General features: G+C 30.7%; 1 protein-coding gene across 3 annotated transcripts in view; it reads left to right on the top strand.

Annotated features, from left to right (window-relative positions):
- Positions 1-3,976: 3,976 nt before the first annotated feature.
- The window catches only part of LOC143244026 (anoctamin-2-like), a 65,933-nt gene continuing 43,222 nt past the window's right edge, over positions 3,977-26,687 (top strand). Inside the window, exons 1-9 of one of the 3 annotated variants that reach the window (XM_076487984.1) lie at positions 3,977-4,095; positions 6,400-6,599; positions 10,582-10,657; positions 11,711-11,857; positions 13,227-13,322; positions 20,976-21,082; positions 23,636-23,754; positions 25,407-25,462; positions 25,836-25,939. In XM_076487984.1, coding sequence (XP_076344099.1) covers positions 10,589-10,657; positions 11,711-11,857; positions 13,227-13,322; positions 20,976-21,082; positions 23,636-23,754; positions 25,407-25,462; positions 25,836-25,939 — 698 coding nt within the window. In that variant the 5' untranslated portion in view covers positions 3,977-4,095; positions 6,400-6,599; positions 10,582-10,588. Of the gene's footprint in view, positions 4,096-5,188; positions 6,600-7,692; positions 8,031-10,581; positions 10,658-11,710; positions 11,858-13,226; positions 13,323-20,975; positions 21,083-23,635; positions 23,755-25,406; positions 25,463-25,835; positions 25,940-26,687 lie in introns of those variants that run through there. The other 2 variants (XM_076487985.1, XM_076487983.1) reach the window with 2 other exon arrangements.

Raw genomic sequence — 26,687 nt, forward strand, 5'->3', positions numbered from 1 at the left:
TAGTATTTAGGCTAATTTCATAGTGTTCACATTTTTCCATATTAAATACTAAAAAAGGTTTTTATTTTTATTATCCCTTTTCTTATTTTCATCTTTCAAAGCTCAACTTAAATAAGTGGTTGAGTCTAACAACGCAAAATACATATTTTTGCTTCATGTTCGTTGACCATAAGATTTTGGCCAGCAGTGTATAAGTCACACTCTGCTTGTAACTATCGTTTTATTCATAACGTTCAAAATGGCTGAGTGGCTGGTCTCAAACGGAAGTCTTGTGATTAAGTCCCACCCGACAGGATTTTTTTTTGTAGCTTTTTAAATTAAGTTATCAATTCATCATGCTTAGATATTAGGAAAATTAGAATAATACGATGGTTGAAATCACGGATTTGAACTATTTGTTATCATCCGATTACAAAAATTGGGTGGTACTGTCGATATAGCACTTTACTGTCACGTGAAAGTCTCGTATTTTAATTTCGCTCGACTGGGGTCTTCATGTTGACTTTTATTATTACTTTATTTTATTTGTTTTTGTATACTTACCATATTATTTACAGCAAGCTATTTGAATATTCGGAGAAATACGAATACCATAATAAACTAAATTAGGGATCATATCGTTTTACAAACTAACACCAGTGTCTGTCTGTATCAAAAACAATTTAAATATGTTTTCATCCCTATATATGGCAAAACAACACATTAACGTTGTTTCTAACTTTCAGTAAGAGTTTTTTAAACATTTAGTTAAACATTTTACAAGCATTTTTATAAAAAGTTATACCTTCTTGCATTTGTTCTTCACTCTCATTTTTTTGCCGTCACAATTAATAACACGCAGAGTTAGGCATTTAGGAATATTTTTTATTATATTATCAGTTTTTTCCACATGTTCGAATGTACAGGGTGGCCCGTAAATCTCTCCCCATCCATATATCTTATGTATCCAGTGTATCTGTTTGCTGTCCCTCATTCTCGCTGCATAATATCATGCGTACTTGTCACAATACGCTCTTCAAGTGTAAATGGGCTTACATCGGCCATATTTCTCTGAAAAAAAGAAACAAATTTATAATACATGCGTAATTGAATATAACATAATAACATATGGATTTGAACATATACATAAGAGAAAATTCTAATAAAGGATAACTTACAGCAGATGACAAAAATATTGTTTTCGTGAAACACTGGGAAACTATACATATTCTTTATAGATGTATAGCTGCTGTAATATAGTTAATTCTTATAAAACATGTTTCTCAAACATATATTTATATTTAATTTTCAGAAGAAAAATTAATGAATATTTATTGTCATATGACGGGCATTCAGCTAGTTATAAAATAAATAAAATAATAAAGAGAATTATAAAAGAAAATAAAAAAATCAGGGTACAATAATAGAAAACAAGGATTAAGTGTCTAGTGCTTGGTGGCCAGTTTGTGTAACATTTCTTAAATACATGTCTTTGTTTGGAAATTTCGCACAAAGCTACTCGAGGGCTATCTGTGCTAGCCGTCCCTAATTTAGCAGTGTAAGACTAGAGGGAAGGCAGCTAGTCATCACCACCCACCGCCACCTCTTGGGCTACTCTTTACCAACGAATAGTGGGATTGACCGTAACATTATACACCCCCCACGGCTGGGAGGGCGAGCATGTTTAGCGCGACGCGGGCGCGAACTCGCGACCCTCGGATTACGAGTCGCACGGCTTACGCGCTAGGCCATGCCGTAAATGCATGTCAAAAGGGGAGAGGTATTTTGGACTATTTACATCATGTACGTGTATCTGTTGAAATCACACATTAAGTTACTCTTATGCCAATTCTTATTAAAATATTTCACAGAATTATGCAAGAGTCTTTCAGATATTGTGTCTATATTCGCACACTTGTGCATGAATGTGGATGAAGTGCTACGTGGTACTTTATATGCCGAAGTTAAAAATGAATTTTGTATTCGTTGTAGTTTATGTAAATGTGTGGGTGCTATGTTAATCCATGCAGGAGATGCATATTCTATTATGGGTCTAATGTACGTTTTGTAGATTTTAAGTATGTTGTCTGGGGATGTTCCTTGGTTTTTATCTGAAAGACTTCTTGCATAATTTGCTCTTTTCCAGATTCGTATCAGTATATTTTTAATGTGCGTTAACCACGTTAATTTTGTATCGTAAGTTAAACCGAGAAATTTAGAAGTAGCAGTCAGTAAAAGTGATTCATTCATGTAGAGCTTTGGTGGATCTTTTTTTCAGTTTATTAAGTCTGCTGAATAAAATCACTTGGGTTTTCGGAATATTGATTTTTAATTCTGTATTTCTGGCAGTATTCTTTGATGTTATTTAGAACTGGTTGTAGGTTCGTTGCTGCAATTGAAGGAGTGGGGGCACTTTTCCAGACTGCTACACCGTCAGCAAACTGTGATGCAAAACCTAAATTTAGGTCCGACAGAGGCATATTACTCACATACATGATAAATAATATAGGGCTAACAACCCCTCCCTGTGGGACTCCTGCTTCGGGTGAAAAGGACCCTGAGTGGGCCCCATTCACATTTCCTTTGCACTTTCGGTTGTCCAGAAAGTTGGACAGCCAACGAATAATTCCCTTGGGTAAAGCCATTTTCTGTAACCTATGTCGTAAACCGTTATGCTACACTGTGTCAAAAGCTTTCTCAACATCGAGAAAGCAAGCTACAGTGCATTCATTTTTATTAAAACTGCCAGTAATTGATTCTGTGAGTCGAATCAGGTGGTCTGTAGTTTGACGGTATTTTCGAAATCCGTTTTGAATTTCAGGTAATTTTGAATTTTCTTCTAAGTATACAGAAAGACGATTTCTAATTATCCTCTCTAATATTTTACCAATACAACTGGTTAGGCTAATTGGTCGGTAGTTGTTTGGTTTATTCGATGGCTTTCCTTCTTTCTGGAACATTAATATTTTTGCTTCCTCCCAAGAAACGGGGATATATCCAACGGATAATGATAGGTTATATAAAGCTGTTAGGTGTTCATACAATCTCTGAGTGCCGTATTTTAGGACGATAGCTTGAATACCATCTTCTCCAGGAGCTTTGTTTTTTTGTGTTGTTAATAGCAGTTACGACTTCCGCTACAGTGATATCTTTGATCAGTTGATAAGTGCTCCAATCTGTTGTTTTCTCTGGGTGTAAAAAAGTGTTTACTGGAAATATAGGTGTGTAAATGCTTTTGTTGTGATCAATAAAGTTATTAACTGTATTATGGGAGTATCTATTCATGTCTGGTTCATGATGTGTCTTGAACGTGTTTTATAGGTGTTTTTAAAGATCTCAGTTTTTTCTATGTTAGTGTACGTTGTTTCTCCACCCAGTTCAAGTGGTGGGTATACTGTGTTTGTTGTTCCTGTATTCGTAAATCTTTTTAAGTGTGTATAGAATTGTTTGGGATCAGTTTTGTGATTTAGTTCTGAACAGAAGGTGTCCCAGTTTTCTTGTTTTTGTTGTCGGATTAAATGTCGTATCTTATTTCTTATATTGTTGATCTGTGTTTTTAGTGTTTTTCTATGATGTATTTGATTGATTGGTTTGAATTTCGCGTAAAGCTGCTCGAGGGCTATCTGTGCTAGCTGTCTCTAATTTAATAGTGTAAGACTAGAGGGAAGGCAACTAGTTACCAACTAGTGGAATTGATCATCACATTATAATGCCCCTACAGTTGAAAGGACGAGCATGTTTGGTATGATGAAGATTCGAACCCATGACCCTCGGATTACGAGTCGAGTGCCGGTCCATTTACGATGATGAGAAACCCACTTGAAGTAAACTTGTTAACCCGAAGATAGCCTAAAAATGCCGAAACGTTGTTCTATACTTTATTTTAATTAACGTGCTAATACTCGTACCAGCTGTCTTGATAATACAATTTTAATTGTAATTTCTTGGTATTAATTAGGGAAGCGCACAAAAATTCAATTATTTGTTGTTTACCAAGCAATGGAGTGTGTATGCCCTGCTTATCAGGGTATTGAGAACATACCTTTAGCGTTATAAGTCTCCAGTGCCACCGTTAAGGGAAGCTGCCACAAATATAAAGAAGCTATTCTTTTAAATGTAAATATTGGTATAACTTGTGCAAATTCAACATAAACGGTGCCGTGTTGATTTACGCGAATGACGACAACTTAAGAATCCAATGAGCTAAAGTTTCTAAACGGAAGATTAGAAAACTCTTGAGGTTACAGTGTAGCTATGTGTGTGTGTGTGTGTTGTGTAGCTATGTGTGTATGTGTTTTCTTATAGCAAAGCTAAATTGGATTATTTGTTGAGCCCACCGAGGGGGAATCGAACCCCTTATTTTAGCGTTGTAAGTCTGTAGACTTACCGCTGTACTAGCTAGAGGAGGCGGTGTAGCTATGCCTGATATACAATTGCTCCTGAGAAGAAAATAAACAGTTAGTAGCACCCACACCTTTTAAGTAAATAGTGGTAATCGACTGTTCTAGGGTTCGATCCTTCAACCATTTGGAATTGCCTAGTTGTTTGTAGAAATCAAATCGAAGTACAAGCCTAAAAATTTATATGTACAAGGAAATGTATAAGTACCCATGAAAATTATAAATCCCATATGTGTCATCCTTATAACAAAAATAAGGAATTTTAATAAATAAATAATAATAGGTAATATATTTAATCTCAATAGAAATTTATGATAAATGTCATGTAATAAATTTACGAAATTTTAAAAGGTAATAGCATTACATAATAATTTACTAGCACTACGTTAAGAGTATTGCATATAATGTTGAAAGACCAATATAAAATAATGAAGAGAACATTTTTAGTATTGTAAATTTCTTTTTTATTGCCATCCCTCTGCAGTTTTTGAAAATGCCGAGCTTGTATAGTTTTAAAACAAGCTGGTTTTCAATTCAAAACTACCAGGAATGGGTTAGAAATGGATTCACACTCTAGAAAAGCAAGGTGTAATCCAGGCCAAAGTTTATTTGGCATCAGCAACATGAGAAGGAGCAGCTTTGTATAGTCATATAAGCAAGAAACATGCAAAAATCATGAAGACAATATCATGTAAGCAACAATACTACTATTTGTACCTTTTTCGAACCACATGAACAGAAACAACCCATCTTAAAAACTATACCATTGTGACTGCTGTCTGTTCAATTTCTGGTATCTAGTCATTTGTTTCCTCCAATGGTATTTTAAAATCAAAATTTGTTTTTATGAATTCTAAGAGATATTGACTGTAGTTATTCATATCATTCAAATAAAATAGTTCATGGAACTATTCAAATGTGTGTTCCATACCTGTGAAACTGCTCCAAAATAAAACATCATAATTAGTTTTATATGGGCTTTAACTCCTTATTTCACTTCCATACTGAAGCAGAAAGTCAAGAAGTGTGATGGGTATGTTGTTTTGTTTGGTGAAAGTGCAAATAAGTCCCCAAAAATGAAATTGTAACATTCATGCTTTCTTCTAGGATAAAACACTGGCTACAAAAGATAAATCAGTGTTCTAAGGACATGCTTCTGCTGTAGATGTATTTGACAGACTGTTTCCTGTTGCATCAAACCTTGGTTCTAAGATTCTGTTGTAGATATCCATGGATGACCCAAATGTTTATTTAATTGAATGTTATCAACTGCAGCTAATAAAGATAACCCAGAGTGACACCTGTTGCAAGTTACATCTCTTAATTTACACACAACTCACAATGATTTTAGAGATGGTTGTAAAGTAACTGATAGGATATTTGAAGAAACTCTGGCAAATTGTACTGTTGTTTTCAAAACTTATCTAGCAAAAGGTGATGACTTTACAAGTGAGACTGGATACCTGGACCTATTATAGAAGTTTTTTAAGTGCTGATGGCTGGAGAAATCAATGTTGTAGAAAAGTGCTTGTGAATGCCATTTGCCAAAATTAAAATTTTATGATATGAAGCTGTTAGTTCCTATCACTTCACCCTCAAAGCACAATTTTTTCTCTCAGTTAATTCTAGTATAATAAACAGTGTTCTCTTTGATGGCTGTAGATATCTTTGGTGTTATCAGGGATTATTGGAAATATCTGTCATTTCAGAATGACCATAAAGTATTGCAAGCCTGGATTTATCAGATAAAAATATTTTAAAGGAATGTTCAAAACTTAGTACTGGTTTTCTCACAAGGAAAGTCCTCAGGGGTTTAAATGGACTTTAAGAATTAAACAAATTCTTGCTAGTCTTGAGACTTTAATAAAGGCAGTTCCTTAAGGTTATTGTTGTGAAAATTGTTCAGAATTCTCCTTTAACTTGTAGCTTGTTAAAGAACATTGGCTGGTTGAATTTGGAAGTGATTTTGTTAAATGCATTATCCAGTGCTGTTATGTTTTCTTATTGTTTGAAAAATTAGGTAAATATAGGCAAAGAGGAAGGACAGGAATGTGACATCATTCAAGAGTTTCTGCTGACATCCATGAAATGCTTACCTTTGATGGAAGTGGATGATGAAAGTGTAGGACTTACTTGAAAAAGAAGAGTAGAAAACAGAAGCCACAGAAAGGTGACAAGAGAAAGGTTGAAGAAAGTGAATTGGAACTAAAGATATTCAATGTAAGAAGGTCAGATCTGAGTGGGACATTAAGCAGCTTCTTTCATTTACATTTGAACACTTATAGGTTACTAATAAATATTTGACTGCTTTTTTATCATATAAAATATTATTTACAAATATTTGTATAATAGTTACTTTTGAAAAATTGCACACCGGTGTGTAGTTTCTTGTGAAATCTACATGAAATGGTCCTTTTGTTTCTAAAAATAGTCATTAAAAAAGTCGTAAAATTTAATTTCTGCACAGGTGCAGGAGCCCTGCCATCACCAAAGCTTGTGAGAATTTTGTTTTGTGTTCTTACATATAATAAGATTGAACTTTTTCTTATGAGTTGAAGCTGTTTGATATAGATCAGCATAATTTTGCAAAATTTGTCAAGAAAAAAAAGTTGTGATCTAGGCATCCAGATTATAAATTAGTAGCTCCAGTTTTTAAGTGTGCAGTTCTAATATTTTCATTTCTTTATTCACACAGACCCCTGGTAGATAGATTATCCAAGCTTTCCAAAATTTAAACTTCTGGTTTAAGTGGGTTTTAGTTCTACATTGTAGAGTAATTCTCAATGTATAAATAGTGTGGGAATTCATCACTTAGTTATCGGTGTACAGCAAATAAGTAGACATTTACTTGAATCTGTTTGATTATATTTTATTTTGTGACTAGTTGGTGTGGATCATTCAGGCGAAGAAGACACAATATGGCTTTAAATGTGGTCTGGTTGTATTCCACAACACATCTTTCACAAATATGTCTTAACTGCTACAGTTTTATTAGTAACTAACCAATTGACATCTAAAGTTATACTTAGAAATAAAACCCATAAATCTGCAAAATAATCTAAAGATAATTGGTGGATGCTTCCCCTTGGTCTGTATTAAAAATGATGATATCCTGATACAGACTTTGTATGTAGTTATTAAAAGGTCAGAATAAAACCTTATACAATGTATAGGTCTAAAGGAACTATGCAAGAACACCCTCTGGTAAACATTTTTGTTTTTATAATTATAATAACTTGCACTATATGATTGTATATTTATTCCCACATTTTCCCACAAAATAAAACTCCCTTTCAATATTCATATATGTAATTTCTTAACACAAAAAACATTAATATCTGTAATATTTCTTATCAAAATGCTTCTTGGATAAAGACAGTTACCAAGATTTTATCAAGTTAAAAGCAAATAGTTGTTGCAATCGTATATGTAGTTATTGATTCAGTACCTGGATAATATTTGTACTTTGTAATGCTAGAGTCTTATCTCAAAAACTTTAGTAGCTCTCTGATAACTGTGTAATTTTTTAAGTGAGATATGGCTATATTTAGCAAGTGTAGCATGTTTTAATATTTCTGTGAATGCCACATTTGGCTATCCAGGTTGGCTGATGAAGATAATGAGGAGGGAAGTTCCAAAGAATTTCAGTGTGTAAGAACAATGAGAATATTATATGTTTCAGTACAAATATTGAAGAAGAAATGTGTTTTCAGTATTGTAGTGGCACAAGTTTTCTTGTTATTTTATGTACATATTTAATAATTTTGACTTATTATCATACCTTTAAATTGTTTCTAAAAACATAGGTGTGTCTGTTGTACAGTTTGTTTTTAACTTCTTTTTTAGATGTTTGAAAATTTCATTATAAATAGATTAGTGTCATAAGCACATATTTTATTACATATATAGTGTTTTGGTTGTCTTTTACTCATGTAGTGATCCTTTATTTATATAGAAATTTTAAGAATATGCAACATTAATTTTCTTAATTTATTCTTATGTATTATATTAAAAAGAAACTGTTTAAATGTCATTTTATTTGTCATTTGTTAAGCCAATTTTGAAGAATTCTATTCCTCTTTCGTGTGCCTTTATCCAGGGTTAATGAGGAGGGGTGAAATTCTTTAAAACTGGTATAACTCAGTGATAAGTAGTAAGTTAAAAACAGCAAATCTTATATTGCAAATCTTTTATTATACATGGGTACTGGTATATAAGAGTTTATCATGTTTTGAAATGTAAACATTTTTTTGTACTATCATGGAATAGTTTCTAAATTGAGTAGTGTTACATAATTTCTTCAATTGTCTTGATATCTAGCTCATATTTTTCTTTACTTGTCCCACTTTAAATTCAGAATTTAACAACCACAAACAGATTTCCTCTTGTTTGTTCTTTGTGAGATTACCTTACAACCACTTGAATTAAATTACTGCATTTTCATGCAAATTATAAAGTATGTAGTAAGACTTTTTCTCCCATTTTTTTTAATCAGTGGTCCATAGTTTATGCTGGGTTTGTCCCACCTAATGTACAATAAAGCTATTTGAGAGTATGTAGAAAAATCGTTTTATTATTGTTCATATGAAATATTACATAAATAAGTATAAAATTAAACTTCATTATTGTGAAAATATTTTAGACTTGTAATATGTCTTTCTGTCCAATTTAACAAATAGTGAAAACAAAAGTTTTTTTTGTTTCATTGCTGATAGGAACATATTTTTGGTTAGGAACAAAATGTTGGTGTTCACTTTTTTATATTTGGATGTTGGTAATAGCTTTATGGTTGCAAATGATTTTATATACTAGCCCCAGGTGAACATGCACAAAAGAATGAACTATCCTAACTCTATGTTTTTTTCACTGTAATGATTAAATTGGTACACATTATATATATTTATGTTCATTGAAATGATTTTTTTTGCAGTGATACAAAGCTAGAAATAAAGTAATAATAATATGTAAAAACATTAAACCTCTGGATAGGTTAACCAGTTCACATATACAATTAGATCTCAACAACTTTATGACAGTAAGACATTTGGAGCAATTCATCTTTTCCAATCACACCTAGAAAACAGATGACACCAAGTGCTTATAGTATGATCAAATTTATTTCACCCAAATGTGGCTAATTCATCCGACTGCAGTGAAATTTTGGATTAAAAATAACTATTTTAATATCTCAACATAAATAATCACATGAATGAGAAAATGTCAAAGATATAAAAGTTAAGTAAATGAACATTTCAATTTACAAGTCAGTAATTGAGATACTATCAATTAAGTTGCTATCATTAATAAGCCACCAATATTACAAATATTTCAATAAATATATATTTAAAGATTTGAATGAAAAAATAAAAACAGGTATCATTTTCATAAGTTGTAATAATCAAATATATAGTTGGATTTGTACAGATATGCACACATTTTGTGCATGCAGGACTCGGCTAAGCCTGGTATGGTACAAACAAAATACATTGTAGCTTAAAACTAATTTGGTAATGCTGGGCTAGTGGATTTTTTTACTCTCAATACGTTTTTGACACAGAAACTTTGTTCATAATATTTTGTAATATGGGATGATATTCTATATTAATAATATTTGTAGAAAAGTTTAGTTAAGTGACATTTGTAGTTGTTCTTGATCTGATTTTTTGTTTAATTTCTAAAAGGAAATTTACACCTATCAGTATATTATATTTAAGAAACAACTAACTTTTTGTAGGTAGTTAATTATATATTATTTGTTTGTAATTATTTCATAGAAAAAAAGTAAGAAATACTTGATGATGAGAAACTCACTTGAAATAAAAATATATTTCAGAATGGCTGTTATGGGTATTAACACTTTTATTGATAAGGAGAGAACAACGTTTCAACCTTCCCAGGTCATCTTCAAATCTGAAGATCGAAACGTTGTTATCTTCTTATCAATAAAACTGTTAATACCCATAACAGCCATTCTGAAATATATATTTTTCTTAAAAGTTCTAACATCATTGCATAAATGGTATTAAAAATTGTTGTTTTGTTATCTTTAATTCTTTTAGTGTTATTATTTCTTGTTTTAGTAAAAAAAAGGAATCAAAACCTTAATTTTTGAATTATTCCTATGGGATTCAGAATCAGAGTTAAGTGTTTATCAAAGTGCTGAAGGTATCCATTCTCAAACAAATGTTGATTCATTTCTCAGTGTCAAAATGGCCATGAAATCTATATCACGTAGGAAGTCTTCTCATAATGCTGATATACCAAGCTTGTATTATGAGGTAAGTTCAACATTTTATAAGAATTTATGAATCTGTTTATTATTCATTATGTAATGTGCATGTTTACTGGCACACTTCCAGTTTTATTGTTAGAACATAGTCAAATTGCTATCTGTTTTTCTTAACAATATCAACAATTATTTAAGTTTACTGTATTTTAAAAGCTGGAAAGGTAAGTGTACAAGAATTGTAAAGCTTATTTACAGTTTTTCGTGTGCAACAGACATATGAATTATGTTTTTCAATGATTGAAATATTGAATGGTGGAATAAATTTGTCTTGTATCTACCTTAAGTTGGCTTGATTCTTTCTAGCATTTTACATACATATATATAGAATACCGGGATAATTTTGATGTGATTATATTTTGTATGTTTATTAATAATACAAATATTTACTGTGTCCCTTTGTGTATATCACATCTATTGTTTTTGATCAAGGGATTTGATATTACAGGTTTAATGTACATGATGTAATTTTTTTATATCAATCACTGAAATTAAATGCTTTTTTTTTCAAACTCATTAACTGTTTTGTAACATTTAAAGAAGTTTTTCTTTCAGAATTTTTTTTCTTGAGGGGAAGAATTGTATTTGAGTTCTGTGGTGCAGAACATTCATGTGTTAAAGACTCACTATGGCTATAAACATTGTCTGGTTTTATGTCTAAAGATCTTTTTTACAAGTATGTTTAAAATGGTACTGTTTTAAGGATCCCTTACTTTTTATTGCAAAAGTTATCATTTAGAAATAAAACCATTAAATTCTCAAAAAATATTCTGGGAAAGGTGGCTCATGGGAATCTTGCACTTGTCCTATAGAAATTAAACCCCTCCATCATTTATATAACATACATAAACTTTACACATATGGAAATTACAAGCTGTCTGTATGGTATTTTGATATGCATGCTTATATAGTCTTTGGATTTATATTAATTTTTATAAAAGATTTGTTTATAATGAAAAAAAAAACAATAAAGTGAACAAAAAACAAGTGTAAATGAAGTAACAACCCAGTAATAATTACAAATTTTGTGAATTGTATGATCTAGAAACCCTCTTTGTTTTTTGATGATGGTTGTCGTCGAATTGATTTTGTGTTGGCTTATAAGCCCTCGTCAGAAAGAGATTGTAAAATGAGGCAAGTGTTTGAAGTAAACTTGAAAGATGAAGGCTTAGAACTGGAACATGTTAATGAGGTAGATCTTGTTTTTTTCATTATATATGTATGTTTTTTCATGATGAATTGTTAATAGATGGTTCAGGTGTTTGTTTCACATAAGAAAATAACTTACAAAACATAATATTTATCAGAAGAAATTAAAGTTTAATTAAACTAACATTTTGTGTTTGGTTACAAGATTTATTTTCATTTAATGTAATTAATAAATGCAAGTCTTCAAAGTTTTTGCTTATTTGCAAAGCTGTTATTTTGCTGTATCTTTCATTGCTGTGTTTTAATGTGTCTTTCTTCAGACTTGTTTCTATTTACATTACAAAAATATTCCTTTTCTTTAGTTGTTAACTCTAAATAGTTCATTATATATTTAACAAACTACTGGTACTAAGAAAAAAAATCTTAAAGAAAAAAAGGTATTATTTTCAAGAGTTAATTCATTTGAGATGTTTAAAGCTAGTGGTATAATTATTAGTATAGCATTTGTTTTTATTATTTACTTAAGCTAAAACCTAGCTTTGTGCATAGATCAACAAATTATGTAACTAACTTGATACACTGGTCTCTCTAGTGGTATACTGTATCACAAAAATATTTATAATGATTACGTGAAGAGTTGGGTACACCTGTTTTTATTGGTAAATTTACTTATAATCCTAGTAATATTTTATAAGGTTTATTAGGCTTAAAAGATGTAGGTTAAGCTTAAATTAATATATTAAGTAATATGTAAGCTGTGGAAATGAATTTCTACCCTAAAATGGGTTTTAACTTAATAATATTTAACAAAAGTATGTTTAGGAAATTATGTATCATCAATTCTTGCTTTTGTTCCCCTGGTGGGATAGTGATAAGTTTAGTGACTTATAACACTAAAATCCAAGGTTGGATTCCCTATAGTAGACACAGCAGATAGCCCAGTGTGGCTTTGCTCTAAAACAAACAAAACATCATACTCATAACAAAAAATGATGTAGAAACCACACTAGAAACATCTTTTACTGTGTGAACCATGACATTCATATTTTATTTAATCAATTCCTCAATGTGTTAAAATATAGTACCAAAGCTGACTTCATGATATGAGATAATTACATTTGTAAGTGTAATTTTCCCATATGTTATTCAAGAAGGTTATGACAACACATAAAAGGCTTAAAAGGAGGTATGTCTTGCTGTATTTAGTGCATTTAACTTTTCTTCTTTGGGTACAGTGTGTGGGTGATTTAAAAATGAGTTAAGAATATATTAAATCTGGAATTTGGTAAATTTGTCAAAATAAGTGAAAAAACATGCTGTTGTTGAATTCTGTGAAACTTGGATTTAGTTTTTTGCTTTCAATACCATTTGCATTGAGAATACATAACAAAAATATTTTTATGTTTAAATAGGGTGAAATGGATGTAAACTTTGTTAAAATCCATGCCCCATGGGAAGTTTTAACTCGATATGCTGAAATAATAAAGATGAAAATGCCAGTGAAGAAGGTAAGCTGGCTTATTGTTAGCTTGTTATATAGTTTACATGGGTTATTGGTTCAGTGTGTTATCTTATTATAATAGAATGAAAGAAATATATTTGGTGTTTGAATATCCAATATTTTATGCTAATAACTTATACAGCACTAATTATAATAATCATAAATAATTATTGATGTTTTTTTTATATCTGTATGTGAAATGTAACATTAAATTGTCTTATTTTTTCAACTGTGTGCTAGTTTTACTAAAAACCTTAATGAATTAAGTTTATTGATGTAAAGAAATTAAGCATGTTCATGCTATGTGATTAAACAATGTATTATTATCCTTTGTACCCTTCCCAAACAAATTATTTAATTTTTGATATTATTAGTTAGAGCAGAAGTTATCATTTTTGTCTTGTATTTAGTTAAAGTAGATTCCATTCTTTACAAATGCATGGATTTACATTGTGAATCCCAGTACAAGAAGTGATTACGTTGATAAATTGCTAAGGATCTTAAGCATAAAAACTGATTTTCTATTTTACCATTTTTGTATTTTAGTAGAGTGGAATATGAATAGATTCTTAGTAGTTTCATTTGTGAAGGTATCGTATCCTAAGACTAGTTTTATATCAAGTGATATATCAAGGGAACTGAGATCATTTTCTGCCATCACATCCATCTGAGTTGATGAATTCTTGTATTAAAAAAAATGTTTGTGTTAGCATGGAAATGTTGCACATAAAAGATTGATTTAAAAATCCTGTTTTTACTTGCTTTTGAATTGAAATTTATAAAGAACTAATTAAGAGAAATTTGAAAGAAAAATTTTAAGTTTAATGTAACATGAAAGTTTCCTATACAGTCTTTGTTGCTTATGAGATATTTTAATGTTAAACATATGTGTAATGTGTGATGAGTTATTGCACATGCATAAACTGAATGTATAAGAAGTTAGAGATTGAATAGTTTTTCCTTCTTCAAAGTCTAAAATTATTTACAAACTTAAGATGAACAGTTTGAAGTAGTAGCAAAATATCCCTGGAGAGTTTTAGTGAAACAATGCAGATTAACTAAATTACAGAAAATATGTTGTAAGAGCTGTAGTTTGTTCATTTTTCCCTATGTGTAACAGGATCTTTAAGAAGTGCCCTTTGTCCTACAAATTTTCCATGTAGAATTGTCAGTCGTAAAACCTATCTGTTGTTTACTTGCTAGCTATAACATACAAGCTATGTTCCTTCAAGAACTTGAGATCAGTTTAAGCAAACTTAATGCTGTCAGACTCAGGTGTGTCATTTCAATTCACATGTTGTATAGTTTATAATATTGCATTGAAAGAAAGAAAAACTACTGGATGAATTAGTTTGAAACTATAGAATAAATTGGTACATACTATTGTATTGATCCAAATATAATTTTCACTCAATTTTGAAAGGTTAAATTAAAGAAAATTTGTTTTACACCTCAGTTGTACAAAATATATTGAATAGTTTCTAAATATAGTAAACAGTTATGAATGTATTAAACATTTTTGAAAATCTTTTATTGATATTTTTTTTATCTGTAAATTTTACAGATTTTACTGAAACTTTATATGTTGTAATACCTTAAGCTAATCATTAATCTTCATATAAATCCTTGTTGTTACTAGAGCCTTACCCCTCCAGTGGCACGCAGTATGCCTGTGGATTTACACAGATAGAAATTGGGCTTTAGTATTTGTGGTGGCTGGAGCATTGTGTAGCTTTGTGCTTAACTTTAAACAAAAACCAAATGAAAAATTGTTCTATGACAGTTCTATGAAGGAACTACAAGAGCTGTACTATGTTCAGAAGAAAGTTAGGAAATTCACAGAAACCAGTAATTGTGTTTGTAACACACTTCAATCAATACAGAATCAAAATTTCAGTTTTAAAGATTTTTTTTGGATGTAAAACAAATTCAATCGTATTTAGTGAATAAATTTCAACTTTGAAATGCGTGTTTTTCATATGTGGAAGAATTACAACAAATTTCTTTCTTTCATTTTTCATAAATCAGGGGCTCATTTTTACCCCTGAAGTGTAATGCATCCATCTTTGCACAATATAAATAATATATTCCTCCATGGCAACGTCTTTTAATTAATGAAAGTCCATTAAATGGCTCCATGAGTAATGCTAGAGTAGCTTTACATCTAACACATATTACAATTTAAATGTTATGTCCAGTAGTAAGACAATACAGATAGTACAGTAAAAATTAATGAGAAATAACAGAATCATGCTATAAATAGAAAGTAAGAACACTGATAAATTAATTAAAATATAACCAAGTTAAGTCTGTTGAAAATATTAATAATATACAAACATACTATGAACTGTGCTGCACTCAACTGTAACTAACCAATGTTACTTTAAAATACACATGAAATGGGCAACAGGAAGTAATAAATAAAGTCAAACTGTAAGTACTAGCTGGAAAGTATATGTGATAAAATTTAAGAAAGCTCACTTTATTATTAATATTATTAAGAATAAGAAAAGATGTAACAGTTATGTTCAATATGATTAATGTAATGTAACTACTGGTATTACTGTAATGTTGCAGCGTATAAAGACCTATTACATGGCTTGCATTAACTATAGTAAGAGCTTAACCAGGGCTGGCATGGCCAGGTGGTTGAGGCATTCGACTTTTAATCCAGGGGTTGCGGGTTCAAATCCTCGTCACACCAAACATGCTCTCCCTTTTAGCTGTGGGGGCATTATAATGTGACATTCAACCCCACTATTTGTTGGTAAAGGAGTAGCTTAGGAGTTGGCAGTGGGTGGTGACTAGCTGCCTTCCCTCTAGTCTTACACTGCTAAATTAGGGATGGCTAGTGCAGATAACCCTCATGTAGCTTTGCTTGAATTTCAAAAAGAAACCAAGAGCTTAAAGTAAAGGGAAGTAAAGCTGTATAACATTGATTCATTATTTCCTTAAAATTATTTTTAGAGAAATTAAAATTATGATGTGTGAAAGATTTGAAAAGGTTTTAATATTCCATAAAGATGTTACTCAAGTAATTGGTGGTAAGAAGATTGTTGGATTTCTGACCAAATTAAACAAATCTAGTGTTCATGCTATGGTCAGGGAAACATTGTTTGTGAAACATTAGAGGGAATTTATGAGCTCTGGGTGTGAAATCTCTTAATGTTGTTTAACAAAACTGATATTTGTTAATATCGATTAATATGCTTTGATTTATTATAGTCGTACTTAAATTTATTGTGTAAAATATTCAAGTTTTAAACAAATATGAGTCTAAAACTCATGAAAATAATTCCTATAGCTGTCTTCTGTATTTGTTAGAAGATATGTTGGACACACTGTACAATTTGGAAGTAAAACCATGATAACTTTAACCCTATTGTTATTGGTCACAGGTCAAAGGCAATGTCATCATGTTTGTTGACATATAAAGTTTAAAAAATTTTTGTGAGTAATAATACTGTAAATACACATATAATGTAACTGAAATTTGTTTGTGTTTTACAAAATACTAGTCCACTAAAACACAACCAAGGCAGGTCAGTTTTATATTCATGGAGACTGTAACATTAGTGCACATGTGCCATGTCATTGTAACTTCTATCAAGTTAGTCAGCAATGGTTGAAAGGCCAATTTGATAAAAATAATAAATTTATATATGAATATATAATCTTATGATGTTTAAGCTATTTAGATTAAACACTTGCGTTTTTGAGTTATAATTTTCAGTCATTATAGAAAGAAAAAACATGCTTTATATTTCCTAATTTTTCACAGTAGTTATGAGATCAGTCAAATCTACCACACTTGTACAGAGATTCTGATGCAGTAGTAAAAAGAATAGATAAAACATAAAGTTTTTTCTTAAAAAACACTTGATAATTATCTTGAGGTTATAAATATTTTTGCATGTGAAATTTAAAAACTTTCTGATGCATAAAAGTATTTTTAATTTTAAAATGAAAATTACTCCACATGTTGGATAGTCAACATTTTAAAGGAAAAAATTAAGAAAAAATCTTTAATTAAAATATCTTAACACCTAATTTAAAAACTTGATATTTTGTATGGAAAAGCCTTGTAATGTTCACAAATAACCTGCAAAGTTTTGTTAACGTATGCTTACTTTATCCAAAATCATAGTATATTTACTCTCATAGATACTTTTGTGGTTACAAGCCGGGTGGATTCCACCCAACCTGTAATGAAAATATAAATAGGAAATATTATCAAACTTCTGTGTTTACTAGCATAAACATTAACTTTCTTTATAATTTGTGATATATATTGAAATTATTGATGAATGATATTTTTTAATGTTTCAATTAAGGAAAAGTGGTGTAATGATTACTATAATCAAATGTTTCTGTTGTTGTAGTCTCAAAATACTTAACATACTCTTTACATTCAATGGAATTGTTAATAATGATGAATGGATTATGATAATATAACAGCATTTGTGTAATGCTCTTTGGTGTATTTCAGGCTTTCTGTACTAAAACCAAACAATTTATAGACATTGCTTTTTTATCACTTGCATTGAATTAATATTTGCAGGATTATGTAATTTTGGAATCTGAAATGATTTACTTATTAAATATTTTATGGATTATACACTCAAGTCTGCTAAAACTCTATCATGTTTTTATATGGTACTTTCTTTATCATATTTACTATGTTTACTCATCTTGTTACATAAAGGATTTAGTGTTTTAAAATAAAATAATAGTTTATTATGTAAAGTTCTAATATAGAACAATTTTAAACAGATTTGTTACTTTTATCAGTAGGAGTGATGATGTATCTGCTGTGTAAAGAACCTAAATATACACAACTTCTTTTTTACTAATAGTATTGTTGGTAATAGTGAAATGCCTTAAGTAATTCTTGCTTGTTCTGTAGCTAGCACAAAGCTACATTATGGACTGTCTGCACTGTAACTATCCAATTACCAAACCCCAGTTTTTAACACTACAAGCCATCAGACTTACCACTAACCCACTGGAGTGACCTTTAATTATGTTAAGCATTTATGAATTATACTTTCATCTTTGTTTGTTATTTTACACTATTTATGTAAAATCTTATTTAGTGATTTACTATTTGCATTTTTCGTATTTTAATTTAGTGTAAATGTTTAGGTTTATAGACATTGTAGTATTTAATTGTTTCTTATTTGCTCAAAGTGAAAAATTAGTTTTTAAACTGTGAGTTATAGTAATACAAACTGAAATATAAATATGCTCTTCAAAAAAAGAAACTCAAAAGGCAAAATATGAGACAAATTGTTAACAAGTTTATTCCGGGTAGTTCTGTATGACATGTGTGAAACTTTGCACATTCACTGCTGAACATCCAAAGTCTGCAAAGGCGAAGTCCATGCTCACTAGGTGAAGTTTAACATCAATAACGAGTAGCCCCCCGTGAGCATCAATAACTGCTTGGCATCTCCTGCCCATGGAAGCGATGGGATGACGAATCACATCCTGTGGAATGGCTGTCCACTCAGCCTGCAAAGCTGCTGCAAGCTGAGGTAGAGTCTGCGGTTGAGGTTGTCGCCGTCGCAGACGTCGGTCCAACTCGCCCCAAAGATGTTCGATGGGGTTTAAATCTGGTGATCTGGAGGGCCAGAGAAGAACGTTGATGTTGTGGTGTTTCAAGAAGACAGTGGTGAGTCGGGCTGTGTGAGGACAGGCGTTGTCATGTTGAAAAATGTCGTCGACATTCACCATGATGGGTTGCACATGGGGCCTAAGAATCTCATAGACGTATCATTGAGCCGTAAGATTCCCTTGAATGTGCAAAAGGTCTGTTCTAGCATTGTAGGCGATGGCAGCCCACATCATGACACTGCCACCACCAAATCTGTCAACATCCTGCACACAGTTTGCTGCAAAACGTTCACCTCGGCGACGGTAAACACGGGTCCTTCTATCCTGCCTACGAAGCATAAAACGTGATTCATCGCTGAACCAAACATGCCTCCATCGTCGATGAGGCCATACCCAATGTGCCCGAGTCCACTGCAGCCGTGCTTGATGCTGTTGCTGGGTGAGGATGACGCCTCTGACTGGACATCGAGATCGGATTCCTGCATCTCGTAGATGGTTGCGTACGGTTTGATTGGAAATCCTACGCAGCCCTGGTATGGTTGAGGCAGTAGACATTGCAGTGGTGGTCCTATCCTGAAGGTGATGTAACCGGATGTTGCGATCTTGTGCGGGCGTGGTCACACGAGGTCTGCCAGATCATGGAAGTTCATGAGTTGATCCATGTTGTTGGTGACGATTCTATAGCCTTGTGATGGTGCTTGGGTGGACATTCATAGCTCTGGCAACATCTGATCGAGATTCGCCTGCTTCCAAGTGACCAATGGCATTGTTGCGTTGTGCTTCAGTCAGTCTTGGCGTAACTGTATTGCGTATCGGTGGCTTAACACTGAGCTATGGAAACTGAGAACCCGTCACTTTTATAGGGATTTTGCACATGTTGCACTTGCAGAACATGCAGATCTCTCAAACAAATTTATTGGACACGCATGCATTTTGGCGAAAAATCCGTTGTTTTACTCCGTTTTCAAAGTGCACAACTTTTATTGTCATTTTGTTCTGACAATCAGTATCTTAACACGTGTAACATCACATACTCTGACCTTGTAACGTTATTACATATATTTATCTTTAAAATAAAAATATCCCTTTTGCATTTCTTGTTTTGAAGAGTATATATGTATATAGAATACTTTTGCTTGTACTAGTATTTTACCCAGAACTCATCTGTCTTTGCCAGTGTCTCAATGATCAATCTCTAGTCTTGTGATGCTACAAATCAGGTTTATATACTAGTACTAAGCAGAGCACAAATAGTCCACTGTGTTGTTTTTGCTTTACAGCAACCAAACTAAACTTCACAATCAATATTCAAAGGCCTTAGCCATAACACCAAATATAAATTTCATTATCATTAAAAAAACATTGGTAAGCAGAGACTACCATTTCACATGTATATTGAGATTTACTGGAACCAGATGATTTTTATATTCTTTCAACTGATGTTGAGTTAGGTTTTCATGTGGTAAAAAGCACAGAAAATTCTTGAAATTTTCTTTTACCTAGCCTTGTACCCATAACAAGTTTGTTATTACCTTTACATCACTGTTTTTTAGTGTGCAAGGAAGGGAACGTAAATAGATGTAGTTATCCCCAGAGAAGTTAGTAACCTGATAAATTTCTTTATACACACACATGCAGTAAAGTGTGAGACAGTGATAAATTTTCAAAATAATCAGTTATGTATACTTTGCTAGAAAAGTAAACTATTGTATTATGTTTTTCAATGTTATTTTTATGAGAATAACACAAGTTTTTCAAAATAGAAATTTTTGCACTGATGACAAGTGATGTTGTGGTAAATGTATTATATACCTTACATGAATTTCTTTGGAATCCAATATTTTTAATGCTATACACTAGCTTCAAGAATTACTTACTTTTGTGTTTTTTTAGGTACCTCATTTTAGTACTTGTGATGTAGGATACTAAAAAATTTAAAATGAAGTATCAGTATTGTTGACTATTCTTTCTGATGAATTTCTGGGGAGTTCAGTATTTTTAGTGTTACAGCACCATCAAAAAACTCTTATTTTTGTTTTTTCAGGAATCAGATTTTCAGTGTTCAAAGTATCTTATCAAAAAATCAGACCAAGGTTACAAAACACTAAATCGACAGTACACATCTGAATACAGAAGAGACAAGAAAAATTTGTAAGTAAATATGTTTGGACTCTTTAAGTTTCTTTATCATAAACCTTTGAGATCTTTAATCAGATGATATTGTATAAGCTAAGTGTTAAATACATTTAAAGTTTGTTTTGTTTTGAATGTCTTTCATAACTACTTGAGGTACATCCATTGTCCTTTCTCCCTCTGTGCAAAGAGAAATTATTCTCTGTCTTCTGGTATCTTGATGAGCAATATTAAATGATTATCTAGCTGGTAAGTAAAATTTACTTCACTGGTTCTCTACAGCTCTGTTTAGTAGAGTGTTTCTTTAACTTTCCTCAGCTTTCAGAAAGTGTTTCAAGCTGTTCAAGTCATATTGGAATTTTAGCTTTGTTTCAGAATAATATGAAACTTCTCTGATTGTTTGCTTTCAAAATTTTGTGATGATAAAAAACACAAAAAAAAACAATTTTTTTTAAAGATAATTTACTTCTAGTTAATTCTGGTTCTTCTTAGTAACCACAGTGAAACCTTGTTCCTATTTACTTCTGCCATTGCCATTTTCATGTAAAAATTATTGACAGTAAAGTAGATTTATTAGGTTTTTAAGTTTTATTTACTGTATAGTATAACTCACAATTTATAATTCGTTTTGTTTTCTCAAATTCTCCTGAATCTAATCTGCTCAAGTGTAAATTCTTTATGTATGTATTTTGTTCACAAGGACTTTCTAGAATAACGTTATTGAACAGTATTACAGAATACTGTGGAACACTACATAACAATAGAGAATATTGTGCAACTAAATGCAAAAATTCCAGAAAATTAGAGAACAGCAAAGAATATTATAGAAGTTTAAAGAATGTTCTAGAAAATTCTAGATTGTATTAAGACAAAATCATTAAGGGTTCATGTACATAACATATTTTACCTTAAATAATTATTTTCCTATTAGCAATTTGCAGATATCCATGACAAGCTGTCAGTTTTACATGTACATTAAAATGTATCAGACAGTATTAGATTTGCAAAATAAGTAACAGTTCACAACATACTAAGCCACACTGTCATATTATTGTACATATAGTTATTTTTTTAACCATACAAATAATACATCTCCCATTGCAGGCTGTGTGTAAACAGGTAATGAACAATGAACATACAGTATATTACATAAATATGCAATTTATATTTTAAACCTTTAGATTATTGAACAATCTCTAACTTTCAATAAATATTGGTGAAATTTTGCCCAAATGTTCAATTTACTTATTGAAACACATTAGTAGGGTGAGAGTATTGAAAATAAAAAGTCACAAAATATGAACCATTGCAATCTCCATGGTTGAAAAGACAAGCATGTTTGAGGACAGGAATTCAAGCTAAGGTGACTGCAGATTGTAACAGAAAACTACAGAATGTAATGTAAATAAATTACAATAGGAGGAGGATCTAGAGAATAAATGCCCCAATTCTTATAATAGGGGGACCTGTGGACTTCTTGTACCATTTCCTTATGAAATTAATAAGACTATATATAGTTTGATGCCATATTTTATTCGTATACATAGATATAATGTAATTAAATTACATTTGTAATGCAAATCTGTAAGAGATTGTGACACTTTGGCTTACCAGTAACAAGAAAGTTAAAGTTTGGTGTGTTCCTACCCTTCCATTCAGTATTTATGACTCAAAGTAGTCATGGTAGAAATATGGAAGAGAGGCTGTATATGATTTCCAATGTGTGATTAAAATATGTTACAGAATGCATAATCTCAATCCTTTGTATTCTTTAATCAATTAATTTTAAAACCAAAAGATTGATAGCAACAGATATGTTAACAGAAAATAAATTTGTAAGGCAGGATTTCTAAATCATTACTCTATAAAACCAAGTCAGTATGTTAAAAATAAAACACTACATTTATTTTACAATACATGACAGTAAGCTAAATTAGAGTCAGCTCCAATATTACATTTTGAGAACCTGGATGTATTCATGAAGATAATCAAACTGCTATTTGAAATACCAGTGTTTTTTTTTATCTAGAAAATTTAGTTTTGAATCTGTTAACTGGTATTCAGTGCTTTCATATTTTACTTCATAATAATTTTGTTTTGCATAAGTGGTACTTTTGATATTATGTGCCTCTTAAGATAAAAAAAATTGCAGAATAACAAATCATAATTCAGTTCAAGGAACTATTAATTAAGACACATTTGATGGTGGTCATAACATTGTATAAGGCTATTATCATCTCATATATTAAACATTTAAAGAACATTGTATTGACAAAGAGATCTGTGTTGTAATATATTTGATATTATATCAGAATAGGATTAATAACATAAGTCATAACATCTTTCACTGGCCCAGTACAGGTTTTCAGTAAGAAGAGTGTTGTTATATCACTACATCTATATCTATTAATAAAGGCATTGTGTTGTTACTTAATGTGTTCAACTTATTCCTTTTTAAGTGTGACTTGTTTCTTTAATAGAGGAAAGAGGTTTGTAATTTTAAAAATTATTTTGTTTATATATGTTGATATTATATTTGTGTAAAAGTTAATTTTAATTATTCTATTAAAGATTTGATATTCCAGCAAAGAAAGAAGATTTTTTTAACCCAGGCCAACGTGCTCAAATTGTGGATTTTATTTTGAAGCGGAAAAGATTCAGTAATAATAAGAAAGATGAATATGCATTTGGTAAGTTGGAAGAATAATTTTCCTGTAATGTCTTTTGGTTTGACATAATGACAGTTACCACTGAATTAAATTTTTTTAAAATAACTTATTGTACATCAAAATTACTGAAAAAAATTAATAAACTAAATTTACACTTTGTGAAAAACAGATTTTGGTTAGGAATTGAGTTTAGTTATACTCTTTTAATTATTGTTAGGAGAGGCTTTGGAGAAAATTGAATGTTTTCATTTAATTTTAATTTTTATTTTAAGTATGGATAATCTTTATACATTTTTATTTTGTTTTTTAAATTATTTAGTTTCTTGATGAACTTGAAAAAACAAAATAAGTATAGCTATATTTTCCTGAGAAAAGTGAAATGGAATTTTAAAATTTATTTATAGCTCATTTAGAAAGTCAGGTAAATTACAGTAGTTTTGGGACATTCTATTACATTAACTGATATATTTTTATGTTTTAAAAATCAATATTTGACAGCTACATGAATTCTTTTCTTGAACACCCAAATTTGTAAGACTCAGTAAGACTTAGAGAAGGATGGTTTAGATGTGTAAAGAAATTTGAATATGCAGTGAGAGTTACAAATATTTGTTTCTTATGTATATTTTTAATTTGCAGTTATATAATCTTTAATAAATGTAATTAAAGTGTGAAAATTAGAAACTGCTGAGGTAACCCTAACAAACCTTCAATAAAGTAAAAGATCTATAATTTCACAATATGAATCTTACCATAACTCATGCGTGTGCTGTTTGAATTAGGTCTACAAGAAAAAGCTAATGGGATTCCACTGAATCATTGATTGTGATGGGAGGATCATTGTTTTAGTGGGTATATAATTAGTATTAGGGTGGAAAGAACAGGAGAAAAAATATTATGTTTTACGATAAAACCATTGAAGAAAAGTGTAATATAGAAAGAAGTAGAAAAAAGTTTGAATAAAACCAATTCATGAGCTTGTAACTAGTCATTTTTTACGTATATTCAAATATATAGTATGCGGTAGATAATTTAAATAATGGAACATAAAATATTAAGCTTATAACTGCTTGCATCTCTGTTAACCAAGTGTGATGCTAGTCTGTTGTTATTACAATAAAAATCTATAATTTTTGAAATTACCTACATGATTGTACAATGATTTATATAAAGTATTTCAGTGTCAGTAACAATGAAATTTAACTCCCCCCAAAAAAAGGAATAATAGATTTAACTGGACCTTTATTACTTCCTTAGAACATTTAACTCTTTTTCAGGGAGTCACCATTTTGTAAGAAAGATGTTGTAATTGACACAATCTCTTGTTCACAAAGAAATGGCAGTGTATCAGTGAAAAGACCATAAAAAGACTATAAATTATAATGACAGTGCAGCAATACTTTATTTCACCAAAAAAACAAATGTAAACTCAAGCATATTAATAAAGCCATAGGTTTCTTAAATCAGTAAAATGAAAAATTCAGTTACTATGGTGAGCCTGTAATACATTACAGTGATGTGCTTAGGTATGTTACATATGTGGTAACAGTATAAGATTATTATAGTGATGAATACAAGTCATTGCAATCTTTACATTGTTTTATTAAATATTGTCATATTTAATTGTTTCATGTCCTACATATTTATACTGTGTTTTTCTCCCATTTTAACAGGAATAACCCAGCTTATCAATGATAATGTGTATGAAGCTGCCTTTTCTTTACATGAGGTCAGTTAACTCATTGGATTCTTCTTTCCAAGTGTGCTTGATGTTGATAAAGTATTGTGAAAGTACAACTTTTCATGGTTGTTATACTGCACAACTATTGAAATTCTGTCAATTTTTCATATGTTAAAAGTATTGTCTACAGTTATTTCTACAGTCAGTGTGTATTATTCAATATTATTCTGCACTTATATCAAGTTTATGACTTGAGGAATTTGTGCAATAGGGTTTCTCCTGCAGTTTGTTATTAATATCTTTTTCCAGTAAAGTGCACTTTAACATATTTTTATTAGTTTTAATAATACTTGGAGATATTTCACTTCCTGTATCAGTAAACTAATAGTTATGTTGATAATTTACTTTGACGTATTATTAGGGGGAATATGATTCTTCAGATGAAAAAGCTCCTCGGAAATGGTTATTGAACAACTGGGCTGGTGTATGGACAGTATGGAAAAAACAACCTCTTGATGACATCAAGTGAGTAGTATTATTCAAATAGATGGACAGAAATTTATTTATTTTCAAGTTTGAGAATTACTTAAAGGTTGTAATTATTTTAGCAACATTTTGTATTTGTGTGCCATTTTTAGAGTCATGGTTGACAATTTTCTTATGCTGGTTGAATTTCAAATTAAATTACTCTAAATACAAGAACTTTCTACAAGTATAGTCAGTCAAAATAAAACAGTGCTTCTTTTAGGATATATATTTTGTGTATTTATTCTATGTTGATTGCCATTGGCACAAACAAATTGTTTGCCTATGTGATAGTTTATGCAAAAAAAAGAAAGAAGTGTGCATTTTAATATTCTGTTTGTGCCCACCTTTCAGAACGTATTATGAATGACTTTGTAATGGTAGATTGCAGTCATAACTGGAAAATTCTGCACAGTTATTTGCTCTTTAGGATATGCAAAGAATGTGATTGGCTGCATCATGATGTCATTTGGTTTTATAATATCAAGGGAATCTCCAATGGGATATCGAAAATTGAAAATGACAGAAAAAAAATACAATGATGTTGAAGAAATGGTTAATTTTCAAAACAGTTACTACATTTTTCCATCAAAATAATGCTAAAGTAGAAATAAATAAAGAAAAAAGGAACATAGAAGATGACTGCAATGCAAGATTGGTCAGTGAATGCAAAGATGTTTCAATAAAAGGTGTGTTAATCAATCAGATTACCTTACATACCCAATTTTATTGTATTTTCAGTAGTACA

The sequence above is a fragment of the Tachypleus tridentatus genome, chromosome 2, assembly GCF_004210375.1.
Source record: "Tachypleus tridentatus isolate NWPU-2018 chromosome 2, ASM421037v1, whole genome shotgun sequence".
In the NCBI taxonomy this organism is placed as follows: domain Eukaryota; kingdom Metazoa; phylum Arthropoda; class Merostomata; order Xiphosura; family Limulidae; genus Tachypleus; species Tachypleus tridentatus.